General features: G+C 53.0%; 1 protein-coding gene across 4 annotated transcripts in view; it reads left to right on the top strand.

Annotated features, from left to right (window-relative positions):
• The window catches only part of USP48 (ubiquitin specific peptidase 48), a 31,580-nt gene extending 18,766 nt beyond the window's left edge, over positions 1 to 12,814 (top strand). Inside the window, exons 16-27 of one of the 4 annotated variants that reach the window (XM_050322401.1) lie at positions 1,616 to 1,740; positions 1,882 to 2,004; positions 3,821 to 3,882; positions 4,357 to 4,467; positions 5,086 to 5,204; positions 5,892 to 5,998; positions 7,746 to 7,850; positions 8,266 to 8,421; positions 9,262 to 9,387; positions 10,853 to 10,901; positions 11,046 to 11,072; positions 11,171 to 12,814. In XM_050322401.1, the coding sequence (XP_050178358.1) occupies positions 1,616 to 1,740; positions 1,882 to 2,004; positions 3,821 to 3,882; positions 4,357 to 4,467; positions 5,086 to 5,204; positions 5,892 to 5,998; positions 7,746 to 7,850; positions 8,266 to 8,421; positions 9,262 to 9,387; positions 10,853 to 10,901; positions 11,046 to 11,072; positions 11,171 to 11,193 (1,133 nt within the window). In that variant the 3' untranslated portion in view covers positions 11,194 to 12,814. Of the gene's footprint in view, positions 1 to 1,615; positions 1,741 to 1,881; positions 2,005 to 3,820; positions 3,883 to 4,356; positions 4,468 to 5,085; positions 5,205 to 5,891; positions 5,999 to 7,745; positions 7,851 to 8,265; positions 8,422 to 9,261; positions 9,388 to 10,852; positions 10,902 to 11,045; positions 11,073 to 11,170 lie in introns of those variants that run through there. The other 3 variants (XM_050322402.1, XR_007629811.1, XM_050322404.1) reach the window with 3 other exon arrangements.
• Positions 12,815 to 13,557: the final 743 nt, after the last annotated feature.

Genomic DNA, 13,557 nt, shown 5'->3' with positions numbered 1-13,557 from the left:
GCATCCTTGCTGCAATTCCTCGCTCTCCAGTAGCTGCCTGATCCCACTGAATAATTTTTTCCAGATACCAAGTTAAGCCTTCCTTTGATGTCAGTGCCCAGAGGATGTCCCTGCATGGTGGGAGCGGGAAGCAGGGTCAGCAGCGGTTGGGATCATCTTCCAGATGGCAAAACACTTGTTCCTGCACACCCAGAGCTGATTTTTCCACCTCTTTCCCTCACTATATTAATCTGTTTTCATTAATCATGTGGTGTCAGGGCACTTATTTGTACAAGCTCCTCTTCTTCCCCATCCTTGGCTCTGGACAACATCCTGGTCCGGCCTCCGGAGCCGCTTGGCCGTGTTGGATGAGGCCCAAGTGGCCAAGTGCTGCATGGAGGCCTGACCTTTGTTTATTAGAGGAAAAGCAGGAGGGGATGGTTGCTATTTTTTCTTCTCCAGGGCTGGCCAAATTCCAGGCTGGGCTGGAGCAAATCCGTGAGCCTGAGGAGCTGCTTGTCATGTTAAAGAGCTACCAGAGGGTGGGGAGGAAGGAGTTTCTCTCCCTCTCCTCTCTCTGCAGCTCTCCAGGCTATAGAAAAGCAGATAATAAGGTATTGTGCCCCTTGGACACGGCAGTTGCTGTTTTCCTTCCCTCTTGCTGGTGCAGCCCCCACTGAGGCAGGACTATTCCCAAATCCGGTTCGCATCCCGATGTCGCAACGGCTGCTCCTCGCCTTTCTCCCGGGGCCTGCTCCTAGCACAGTGACTTCCAGCTGCTGTCTCAGAGGGGGATGTGGTTGTGCTTTCCCCTTGGATATTCTCACCCCGACAAGGGGCAGCTGGTCAGATCCTGGAGCCTTTTCCAGTTTTCCCAAGCCTTGTTTATCCGGAGTGTTTGTTGTCACGTGTGCACGTGGTGTCCCAGAGCCTGGCTGCGTCTCCTGCTTCCATCCCTGAGACCACAGGCACAAATGGTTCCTGATAAACCCTTCCTGGGCTTTTGGAGCTGCCTGAGCACCGGGAGAAGTAATCCTTAGAGCAGGAGAAATAATCCTGACAGATAAATGAGTTGTCTGGGGGACAGCTGGTAAATCTGGCCCGGTGTCTTCACACCTCGTTGATTCCCCAGAGCAGATTTAGGATGCAAAATCTACCACCTTTTTGAGGTGCTTGGATAGGGCATGTGAAGCCATCTGACATTCTGCAGGGGGAATTTGGGGTTTTCAAGGATGTGGAGAGCACCTGGCTCCTGTTCCATGGGGTTAATGGGGTGCTTGGGACACAGAGGCACCACGGGGATGTAACTGTGGATGAGGAACCAGTAGCCCTGTGCCCTCTTTGGCTTTTCCCAGCATCCCTGCTTGTTTTTGATCAGCTGGCAAATCCAAAGGACATTTCTATGAATTAAAATTATTATTATTACTATTATTATTTTCCCTGTCTAAGGGAAGCAAGGCAAGAGTTGAAGGTGACTTTGTCGGCTGGGCTGGTTTTTTGCTGACGTGGTTTTGGCTGCTAAACGTGTGGATCTCTTCCCCCACCTTTATTCCCTGTAATCTCTTCAATCAAGGGCTGCAAAACATCCCCTGAGCATGTTGTGATCAAAGCCCTTGCCTTGATTCTCTCCCTGCAGGTGACCTGTGCATCTCCGAGAACGAGCGCAGGGTGGTTTCCAAGGAAGCCTGGGAGAAGCTCAAGCAATATTTCCCAAAAGCCCCCGAATTCCCAAACAACAAAGAGTGCTGTTCCCAGTGCAAGGTATTTGGACAAATATTCCCTTTTTGTTGACTGTAAATACTGGTTGTGTTTCTGGCTTGCCTTTTGTCACGACCCTGTGCCGTGGAGGAGAGTGATGTCACCTTTTAGCACAGCTGGGATGGAATTCACTGTTTCCTGCAGATTCTGGAGCGTGAAGGGGAGGAAAGCGAAGCGCTGCATAAGATGATGGCCAGTGAGCAGAAGACTTCTCTCCAGAACCTGTTCCATGACAAATGCAGGCCTTGCCTGGGCAGTTGGCCTCAGGTAGGGAAGGAGGGGAACCAGGGAATGCAGCCGGGCTTGGGGAGGTTTTATTGGCTTTTATCCCTCTCCTTCTAGAGAAACTGTGGCTGCCCCATCCCTGAAAGTGTTTCAGGCCGGGCTGGACAGGGCTTGGAGCAACCTGGGCTAGTGGGAGGTGTCCCTGCCCATGGCAGGGGGGTGGAATGAGGTCTTTAAGGTCCCTTCCAACCCAACCCTCTCCACGAGCATTCTCTCGGTCTGTGCCAGCGGAGCTGACACGTGTGCTGTGCTGAGGTGTGATTTCCCTGGATTAGCTGTGCTGGCACAGAGCCCTAAAGAGCCACAGGAATGGCTCCTGTGCCAAGGGAGCTGTGGCTGGCCCAGAGTCAGCCAGATAACAGGGACAGTGTTGCTGCTGGGGTTGTATCCGTCCCTGGAAGGACGGAAACGCCACGGCCGCACCGGTGGAAGCAGCTTCTCTACCTCTTTCCCTCAGCCCTCCCAGCTTGGAGGATGCTGGAACACACCTGAGTTCTGCCCCACCACCAGCTTTGGCTGCTCCAGGTGTACCCCAGCATCCTCCTTCATCCCAAGAGCTCAGGAGGAACTCCCCAAAATACTGACATCCTCCAAAGAGCCAGGACAGCCGTGCAAACCCTCTCCTGACGGCTTCTCCGGGACTTTTTGGGGATTTAGGGTGGCCCAAAAGGAATGGAACAAGCTCTTGGTTCAGTCCTTGGCTCCTGGGAGTCTCGTGGTGCTGATTAATGGTTGGCTCTCCAACCCTGCCGAGGTGCTTTGGCAGGTCTCTGCCTCGGTCCCTCGCTGCTCCAGCTGGGAATGAATCCTGATGGATCCATGGCTTGGAACCAAGAGACTCAAAAAGGTTTAAAGGGAGTTTCCCATCTGTGCTGAGCTCGAGAGCTCCAGGTCCTGCCAGGAGTGTTAAAGGGTTGTATCTGGCAGGATTTACCTTTGGAGCTGGAGGAGGTGATGGAAAGCTGGAGCCCATCACTGTTGGTTGGAAACAGGAGCCTCTCCACTAGGGAGGCTGCGTCTTCTGTTCCCTTTGGATCCTCCTTTCCCTTGGAATTTCCCAAGGGAGCCTGATAAAAGCTGAGGATCTTTCCCTCAGGTTTTTGGAGTTTTCCTGATCCAAACCAATTGAGGTCTGGGGAGGAAAACAATCAGAGTGGTTTGATCTAGAGATGAAGGGAGATTAAAAAAATATATATATTCCTCAGATGTGCTGAGTTTTCCTGAAGAAAGATGGAGCAAGCCCTTAAATCCATGGTAGGGAAGATGGTGAGGACAGAGATGATCATGGAAGTGATTTTGTCACCCAGCTCTTCGATCTGGGTGGTTTTTCGTTCAGGAGCAAACAATTTAATGGTAAACTGGGACAAGAAGACAGGACTTATCCCAAAAACACTGCCTTGTTGGGTGCACAGCTGGGGTTTTTTATTCCTGCTGCTGCCAGAAGGAAAAACCTGTGGATTTTGAAGTTGGAAGCAAGGGAGGGAGGTTGGGGTGGTCTCTGACCACGAGTACCCAGCGAGAGAAAACAGCGCTTCGCTGCTCCAGGGAAATGCCCCTTTCCCACTGGGAATTAAAGGTAATTGGATTGAAAGCTTGACTAACTTTGTAATAAACAGGAGATTAGTAAAGTCAGTGCTTAGTACTTGATCCCAAATTATTTTCCTTGGCTTTCCCAGCGTGCTTGGATGGAGTTGTCATGGTAAAACCGTGCCGAGGCCTCGGAGGGAGCGAGCGCTGCCGACAAACCTATTGCTGGGTTCATTAAAAAGATCCCTTTTCCTTCTCTTTTTCCCCCCAGGAGACAGATGAGCTGTACATTGTTTCGCAGTACTTTGTAGAAGAATGGAGGAAATTTGTCAGGTAACTTTGGCTGGAGGGTTTTGGTGCTTTTTTTATCCCATATTTTGGGGGCTGTAGGTAACATTTTGCTTCCGAATCCCGGCACGGTGGGTTCGTGGAAACAAGGGAGCTGATTTTTGCAGGGCTTGTGTTGGTTGTACAACACTGAGTTTCCTTGTTTACCATGTGTTAACCAGATGGTCGGATTAGCTGGTAACCTGATTAGTTTTTTCATCTGTCTGGAGCTGTAGCCCAAAGGTCACCTCTCGGTCCTGTTTGCACGGGCTGGAGATGGAAATCTCCCCTGGACAGAATCATTTTGCAACACAGAGGAACGTGGATCTGATTTCCTCATCACTTGTAGTTAATATTCCATGTTGGAATGCCTTCTGTAAATAATTCACCTGTGATTTCTTCTTGGCTGCCTGCAGGACCTGGGGGGGGGTTTGGTGGGATAAGCTGGTGCATCTCTCCAAACCTCCTTCCCTTTCGCAGGAGGCCGACGCGCTGCAGCCCCGTGTCCTCCATAGCCAACAGTATCCTGCTCTGCCCCCACGGGGGGCTCATGTTCACCTTCGCTTCCGTGACCAAAGAAGACTCCAAACAGTGAGTTTCTTCCCTTCACACGTTTTCCTTTCACCAGGACAACAGTCCAGAAGGAATGTTCTTGCTGCTGAGCCGCAGCGAGACGGGGAGCGAATCCTTTCCCTCGAACTGAATCAACACCTCGGCTTTCTCAGAGCCACCTCAGCCTTCCTGCAAGGCAAGACCTAAATTGCCCAAGGATGCTGGGTCAGGAAAAAAGATCTTCCTTCAGCTTGGATAGTTCCTGACAATAACCACCCTGGATTTGACCGGGGCTCAGGAACATCCTTCTTCCTTACAATTTGCTTTCTGTGTGTGTTCCCCCACCACCACCGAGCGCTGCACTTGGTGCTCCGTGGCGTTGCTTCTGCAGTGATGCAGCACTAAAAGTAGGAAATCTTCCCCTCCTTCCCTCCTCCATCCCTCCCTCCGGCACGGCGGGAGCACAGCAGCGTCACTAATCACAGCCTGCCGCCATCAGGGTGTGCAGGCCCTCCCCTGCAGCTGATTTTGGGGTGGATTTTACCAGTGTTCTTTTTCTAAAATGCCAAAGAGGAAGGGTTGGGGTTTTTTTTTTGGGGGGGGCGGGAGAGCTTGGCTTTTCCATGTCATAAAGCACCTGCCTGTTCCTTTGCACAGTATAGCTCTGATATGGCCCAGCGAGTGGGAGAGGATCCAAAAGCTCTTCGTGGTGGATCACGTCATCAAGATCACCCGGACGCAGGGGCCCGAGGGCACCCGCTACACCTCGGAGCCCCGTGAGTGGCTCTGCTCCCTGGGCTGTGGGAATGGCTCTTGTTGGGATAAGAAATGAAGTCTGAGGGGGGTTGGTGGTAAAGGTGGAGTTTGGCAGGTTCCCCACCTGGAGCTGTGGGAGCAAGTCCAGAGGAGGCCCCAGAGCTGCTCCCAGGGCTGGAGCCCCTCTGCTCTGGAGCCAGGCTGGGAGAGCTGGGGGGATTCACCTGGGGAAGGGAAAGTCCAGGGAGACCTGAGAGCCCCTCCCAGGGCCTAAAGGGGCTCCAGTAGAGCTGGAGAGGGCCCAGATGGACAGGACAAGGAGGAATGGTTTTAAACTAAAAGGAAATTTAGATGGGATATTGGGAAGGAATCCTTCCCTGTGAGGGTGGGCAGGCCCTGGCACAGGTTACCCAGTGAAGCTGTGGCTGCCCCATCCCTGGGAGTGTCCAAGGCCAGGTTGGACAGGGCTTGGAGCAAGTGGAAGGTGTCCCTGCCCATGGCAAGGATGAGGTTTAAGGTTCTTCCCAACCCAAACCATTCAGGAATTCAATTGATCCACTCCGGGCTGGCAGTGAGAGGCACTGGGACGGGGCCTCTGAGGAGCTGAAGCAATTAAATATGGGGTTTTTTCCCTTGCAAATATGTTTGTTAAACATATTAGCATATTAAATATGTTTATTAACATATTAAATCTGCTTTCTTCCCAGAGCTGTGCCCGGAGTGCCGGGAAGGGCTCCTGTGCCAGCAGCAGCGGGACCTGCGCGAGTACACCCAGGCCACGGTGTACGTGCACAAAGTGGTGGATAACAAAAAGGTACGGACAGGCTCCCCCTCCCTCCTGCTCAGGGAGCCCCAGCAACGCCCTGAGGGGGGGGTCTCACAGCCCCCAGGGCTGGAACCTGCTCTGGGGTCCCTGGTGGTGGTGAGGGCAGAAATCCCCCAGCTCTGCAGCTCCAGCTTTGGCCGAACCGGCAAACGGGAACGTTCGGGCTCCTTCTGCCAAACGGAATCCTTTGTGTTTTCAGGGATGCTCCCAGCCGTTTCTTCTGTCTCAGCTGCGTTCCCAGGCTCTACCTGCTCTCCTCCCCCTCCAATATTTGTCATTTCCTTTCTTCTTGCTCGAGTGACATTTATCCCTGGATAGAAATAAGCTCTTCCCCTTGGTGCTTGGGAGAGGCTGAACTCCGAGATGGTTTTCAGGATCCCCTGAAGCTGCAAATTATGTTTTTGCTGATCTTAAGTGTCAGGATCAACTCCAGAATTGCTTTTCCAGGGACACAAACCTGGTTATGGTGGAACTTAGAGCGTTTAAGGAAGGAGCCAAGGCTGGTGGGCACTCGGATCAAGACATTCCCTGCACTTCTGCAGGGTGGGAGTGGGTTGGGTTTTTTTTTGGCCTTCCATTGATTTCCACCTCCCTGCCAATCCTAAGGAGGCGCTGGAGCCCGGAGAACCGCAGGGAGCCGGAGGCTGGATGGGTTCCTGCCTGGCTCGTGAGACGTGGAACAGCAGCACGTCTGGAGCCGTCAGCCTGAATCCCGAGGCTGGATCCGCCTCGGCTGCGCCGCAGGACAGGGTTGGGGGTTGTGTTTTTCTGGCACTGGCCAGGACTCTGCTCACACGTGGGGCTGGCAGAAAAACAGGGAGCTATTCTTTGTGGAGCAGCTGGAGCTGGAGAGAGGGGGCGAGAGAGTGCCCACGAGATTCCCTCAGTAACGGGGCGGGGATGGGAAGCGGTGGGAATGCCAGCCAGGAGCACTGGGAGCCACTGTGTCCTTCCTGCTGGGCCCTGCAAAGGCAGGGAGTGTTTCCCAGCCCTTCACTTCTTCTCCTCCCCCTGGTACCTCCTTGGGGTGCAAGAGGAAAGCCCCATCCAGATAAAATCATTGTAGGAGGGCACTGCTGGAATTCCGAAAGCTCTGGGGAATGTTTGGGAGCTGGGATTGCGTCGATAATTTTAAATATATCGATGGAATCGTGAGCTCTTGGGCATCCAGGTCTCCTGAGCTCCTGCAACCCCAGCTCTGGCCACAGCATAGATGGGAATTCACATCCAGGCAAATCCATGGAGTGACTTCCACGGACCTGAACACCCCTTTTGTTTATGTATTTGTGTGAATTGTTTAGGTTTCATTTACTTACACCCTGCAGCCCCGTAAACAATGGTTCTGAGTCCTTCTGCAGGGAGGGATAAGTGTCTTAATTTACAGATAATATTCCTTTCTCCATGGTGAGCCTTTTGTAATACACTTGGATCAACCAGCTAATGGGAAAGGAATCAGTCCAGGCCTCGGGAGACTTTCCCTCTGCCTGGAGAGAAGGGCAGGAAGCACCTGCAGCTCCATGGAGGGGCATTCCTGAGCCCAATCCCCCCGAGGTCCCACGCAGCTGGGGAGGGTGGAGGAGCCTTTGCAGAGCTCCTGGAGCAGTTCCCAAAATGGGGTCGTTGCCGGGCTCTGGGGGTGGAGGTGGCACCGGGAAGGTCTCCAGGAGCTGATTCCGTGGTGGGACAGCGCGGGTGGGGGCCGTTGGTCACAGCAGAACGGTTTTTGTGACTCCAGGTGATGAAGGACGCGGCTCCGGAGCTGAACGTGAGCAGCTCGGAGGCTGAAGAGGAAAGGGAGGAAAACAAGCCAGAGGGGGAGCAGGACCCCGATTTTAACCAGGTAGAGATGAAAAATCCCAGCAGGTTTCTTGGTTTTTGCATCATCCCCTGGAGTCAGCACGGTGGGGTCACCTCCCTCCTCCTCCTCTGTGTCCACCTGGCGGGGGAAACGTGTCTCAAAGTGTCACCTGAGTGGTCAGACCACACCAATGCTGGTTTTTGGAGAGGTTAAACACAGACAGGGACTCATCTGCACGTGGAAATCTGCCCCACGCTGGCGTTAGGACCAGGAGCTGAGGCTTGAAGGCAAATCCTTTGTTCTTCTCCACACTTGCACACTTGGCTTTCCAAGGGGTTTTCCATCGCTTCCCGCCTTCCCTCGCATGACCAGCTCACCCCAAACACCCTCTGGGCTATGGAGAAGTTTTGGTTATTCCCAAATAACTCGATCTCCTGGGGTTTTGCCTCCTCTCCAGGCCAACGGCGGCACGAAACGCCAGAAGCTCTCCCAGCAGAGCTACATCACCTACCAAAAACAGGGAATCAGGAGGAGCACCCGGCACAGGAAGGTCCGAGGGGAGAAGGCCCTGCTGGTGTCGGCCAACCAGACCCTGAAAGAACTGAAAATACAGGTGGGGGGAGAGAGTCCTGCCAGGAATGAGTAAAAACCATCAAACCAAGAGTGTGGGGAGGGAGGGGAAGGGTCTGAAATCCCACATGGGGTCAAATTGGGGTGGGGTGCGGTGGAGTGGGAAGTGGGGGGGTTGTGTCAGGATGGGTTAGGTTGGGTTGGGAATTGGGGATTGTGTTGTGTGGGAGTTGGGATGTGTTGGAGGGGGTTGTGATGGGGTGGAATTGGGGCTTGTGTTGGGGTGGGAATTGGAGGGGGTTGTGTTAGGGTGGGAATTGGGGTGGGGTTGTGCTGGAATGGGGGAAATTGGGGTGTGGGAGTTGTATTGGAGTGGGTTATGTAGGGGATGGAATTAGGAATTAGGTTGTGTTGGTATGGGAATTGGAGGGGTTGTGGTGGGAAATTGGGGTGTGGGAAGGCTGTGTTGGGGTGGGTTGTGTTGGGGTTGGAATTGGGGTGGGTTGTGTTGGGGTTGGAATTGGGGTGGGTTGTGTTGGGGTTGGAATTGGGGTGGGTTGTGTTGGGGTTGGAATTGGGGGGTGTGTTGGGGTTGAATGGGTGGGTTGTGTTGGGGTTGGAATTGGGGTGGGTTGTGTTGGGTTGGAATTGGGTGGGTTGTGTTGGGGTTGGAATTGGGGTGGGTTGTGTTGGGGTTGGAATTGGGGTGGGATGTGTTGAGGGGGTTGCGCTATGGTGGGAATTGGGGTGGTGGGGTTGTGTTGGGGTAGGAATCAGGGTGGGTGGGAGTAGGAATTTGGGTGGAGCAGGTTGGGGATTGGGGTGGGATCTGGGGGCTCTGCAGTGCCCCACCCCTGCTCCACGGGCCGTGTCCCTGTCCCAGATCATGCACGCCTTCTCCGTGGCCCCCTTCGACCAGAACCTGTCCATCGACGGCAAAATCCTGAGCGACGACACGGCCACGCTGGGCAGCCTGGGCGTCATCCCTGAGTCCGTCATCCTGCTCAAGGTGCGTGGGGGATCCGCCCCAAATCCATGGAGATCCACCCCAAATCCATGGGGATCCACCCCAAATCCATGGGGATCCCACCCAAATCCATGGGGATCCCACCCAAATCCATGGGGATCCCACCCAAATCCATGGGGATCCCACCCAAATCCATGGGGATCCCACCCAAATCCATGGGGATCCCACTCAAATCCATGGGGACCCGCCCCAAATCCACAGGGATCCAGCCCCAAATCCACAGGGATCCAGCCCCAAATCCACAGGGATCCAGCCCCAAATCCACAGGGATCCAGCCCCAAATCCACAGGGATCCAGCCCCAAATCCGCAGGGATCCAGCCCAAAATCCACAGGGATCCAGCCCACAATCCACAGGGATCCCACCCACAATCCGCAGGGATATGCCCAAAATCCACAGGGATCCAGCCCAAAATCCACAGGGATCCAGCCCAAAATCCACAGGGATCCAGCCCAAAATCCACAGGGATCCAGCCCAAAACCCAGCTGGGTTCGTGCAGTCAAAGGGAAATGCGTGGTGGGACCTCTGAAAATTGAGGAAAATTCAGGGAGTTCCTCACAGAGCCCCTTCCTGGAGGAGGAGAATCCTGCTTAGTCTTGGTTTTGAGGAGGAAAATCCTCGAATTTTTTTGTTTTGGAGGAGAAAAACCCTTATGGTTTTCTTTTGGAGGGGGAGAATCCTGGTTTTCTTTTGTTTTGGAGGAGGAAAATCCTTATTGGTTTTGTTTGTGAGAAGGAAAATCTCTTTTTGGGTTTTTTTTTTGTGGTTTTTTTGTTGTTGTTGTGTTTTTGGTTTTTTTTTTGAGGAGGAAAACACTTGTTTTGCTGGAGAAAAATCCATAATTTTTTTTTGGTTTGGAGGGGGCATATCCAGTTTGCTTTGGAAGAGCAAAATCCTCATTTTTTTTATTTTGGAGATGGCAAATCCTTCTTTTTATTGGTTTTGGTTTGGAGGAAGAAAATTCTCTTTTTGGTTTATTTTCTGGAGGAGGAAAATACTTGTTTTGGAGAAGGAAAATCCTCAGGTTTTTGTTTTGTAGAAGGAAAATCCACATTGTTTTATTGTTTGTTTCGGAGGAAGAAAATCCTTATCTTTTTTCGCTCTGGAAGAGGAATATCCATTTTTTTGTTGATTTGGAGGAGGAAAATCCTCATTTTTTTTATTTTGGAGGAGGAAAATCCTGATGGGTTTTGTTTCAGAGGAGGAATACCTTTTTTTCATTTTGGAGGAGAAAAATCCTTATTTCTTTTTTTGTTTTTGGGGGGGAAATCTTTATTTTTTTCTTCCCAAGGGCTTCAATTGGCTGGTTTTGCTGCTGAGCTCTGTGGGTCCCAGCCCCAAATCCAGCTGAATTAGGGAATGATCTCCCCTGGCATTCCCATGTTCCTGCTCCCCTCCGAGGTGGCTCCCTGGGCTCCTCCATTCCCGTATTCCCGTGTTTTTTCCAGGCTGATGAGCCCATCGCGGATTACGCGGCGATGGACGACGTTATGCAAGGTCAGAGGGGAGGGGGAAGGTTGGGGGGGGCCAAGAATTTGGGTGGGAAAGGTGGAAAAGGGGGATTGTGGCACTTCCTTGCCAATTTTGGGATGTTGATCCATCGGCACGACTCCTAACGCCTTCCTTTCCCTCCCATCCCAGTTTGTATGCCTGAAGAGGGATTTAAAGGTGAGTTTGGGTGATTTCCCCCTCATCTTTTTACCCAAATTCCACCCCCATCCCACCTCCCTCCTCATCCCCTGGTGCTGTTTTATCCCCCCCCCCAGGGACTGGTTTACTCGGCCACTGATGGTTTTCCAAGAGGAGCGACCCGAAGGGAAGAGGATGTGGGACGTGGTAGGGCATTCAAAGCATACAAAAAAAAACCAAAAAAAAAAAAAAAAAAAAAAAAGAAAACAAAAAAAAAAAAAAAAAAAAAAGGTGGATCCGGGACTTTGTGACTCTTCCAGGAGGCAGGAAAAACCCCGAGCGAGGCGTGTGCTCCCCACAGCAAACCAAACCAATGCCTTATGTCAAAGCAGATTGCACTGAAGGACATCCCTGCTCCAGGAGAGCCGGCCCGGGGCTGGCAAATAAACAACAGCGAGGTTGGGAACTTGAGCAGCAGTCGGTGTGTTCGGGGCGAGGGGGTGTCCAGTGATCCCGTAGATCCCAACCCTCCTGCTCCATCCTCCTCTCTCTGGGATAACCCCGTCTCTGATCCACTGTCAGGCCCACTTGGAAGTGGCAGGAGTTGGGACTGGGTGAGGAATGTCTGGCGCACACACACACAACAAAATCTTCATTGGTTTCACCCCAAATGGGAGCTGGGATCTGCTTCCCAAACCTTCCCCTCTCCGCATCCCTCCGCCACTTCCACACCTTGGATGATCCAGGAGCCACCTGGGCTCTGGGAACTGGGTTTTTTGTTTGGGTTTTTTTTTTGTTATTTGGGGTGTTTTAGTGACTCTGGAGAACATTTTCTTCTGGGAGTGCTTGGGACAGCCGGAGCCAGCGGGAGGGTGCAGGTGGGAGGTGATTCCCATGGGAAGAGGGTTTTTTTCCCCCCCCCTTATCCTCATTTTTCAGCAATGCACTAATTTTTTTTGTTTTTTTTTTCTTTTAACATCTCCCAGCAAGGATTTCTCCCCATTAGTATTTAGCAGGAACTATCCCATTTCCAGACTGATCCATAACAGACACTGCCAAGGGATCTCTGTCCCAGCGCGGTTCCCGATGCCGTTCCAGGTTTCCTCTTCCTTTCCAGCCTTTTCCCTTGTTTCCCTGGAAAAACACGACATGGAGATCACTCAGTTTTATTTTGTCAAGGTTTGTGGGAATTTGGGATGCAAGAAGAGGGACGAGGGGCACAAATCCCACCCCCCAAAACCCCACTAGTTTTGATTTCCAAGGTTTGATTTCCAAGGTTTTATCCCGAGAATTCCAGCTGTTCTTTGCCAAACCCCCTCTCCCCTGTCCCTGCTGGATCTGGGGGTGAAGCAGCACCATTTGAGGGGTTCTAAAGCTTTTAGGAAGTGGGTTTTTTGGGGCAGTTTGGATTCTTTCCCAAGGTACAGACATGAGGAATTCCATGTGCCGAAGCCACAGGAGGTTTTTTTCTTCCCAGCCTGAAGCACTCACTTGTGTACATATTCCTTGGAAATTCCATCTTTTCAAGTTGCTGTTCATTTTTTTTAATGTTATATATATATATATATATATAAAAACCACCACAAAAATCTCTTCCTTGAGCTTATCCTGTTGTGGGAAGGGATCCTGGGGAGCCCTGGGGGTGTTCCGGGGCCGCGGCGGTTCCGGCAGCGCCGGATCCTCCGGAGGACTGCAGGTCCCAGGTGTGATCCCAGGGCCCCGTTCCCGTTCTGTCTGTTATTTGCAAATATTATCGGATTAAAGTTGTCATTGGAGCCGTGGCAGCCTCGTTGCAGTGCAGACACGTGGGATGAGGGTGGTGGAGCAAAGGGGGGGGTTATCCCATAAATCCCGCTCCGAGCTGTCCCCAGGGTGGGATGGGATGGGAGCGAGTGGGATCCTGCTGGAATGGGAATCCCCCCACCCTTGGCACAGGGGATGGGTTTATGGAGCCCTGGCCCTGTCCCATCCCCCCTGTGTGTCCCCAGGGGCTCCCTGGCTCCTTCCCCCCTGGAGGCCATGCCAGCCCCTCCTTGGGGTCCCTGAGCTGGGGGGTCCCCTGGGACGGGGAGGTGGGTGCTGGGTGGGGGGTCACTCATGGCCTGGGTGCTGGTGGGGGATGAGAGGGTGTTTGGGGTGATTGGGGGTACCCTGGGTGCCAGGGATGGGGGAGGTTGGGAATGGGGTTTGGGGTGGGTGGGGTGCCCTGAGTGCCAGGGAAGGGTGGAGGGGGTGCCCGGGGTGCAGATATGGATGGGGGGCACTCTGGGTATCAGAGATGGAGGGTTAAGGGTGGGGAGGGAGGTACCCTGGGGATCAGAAGTGGGGGGCTGTGGATGTGGGGGTACCCTGGGTATCAGAAGTGGGGGGCTGTGGATGTGGGGGCACCCTGGGAACGGGGGAGGGTTTAAGGGGAGTTCCCTGGGTACCGGGAATGGGGGGTTATGGAGGAGGGGGGGGTTGTACCTGAGGTACCAGGGATGGAGAGACTGGGGATAAGGGGACCTTGGGTACCAGGGATGGA

Source organism: Myiozetetes cayanensis, unplaced genomic scaffold (assembly GCF_022539395.1).
Source record: "Myiozetetes cayanensis isolate MyiCay16 unplaced genomic scaffold, myiCay2020 scf28, whole genome shotgun sequence".
In the NCBI taxonomy this organism is placed as follows: Eukaryota; Metazoa; Chordata; class Aves; order Passeriformes; family Tyrannidae; genus Myiozetetes; species Myiozetetes cayanensis.
Note: the sequence above shows the minus strand (reverse complement) of the source record. Positions and strands in the feature narration are given on the sequence as shown.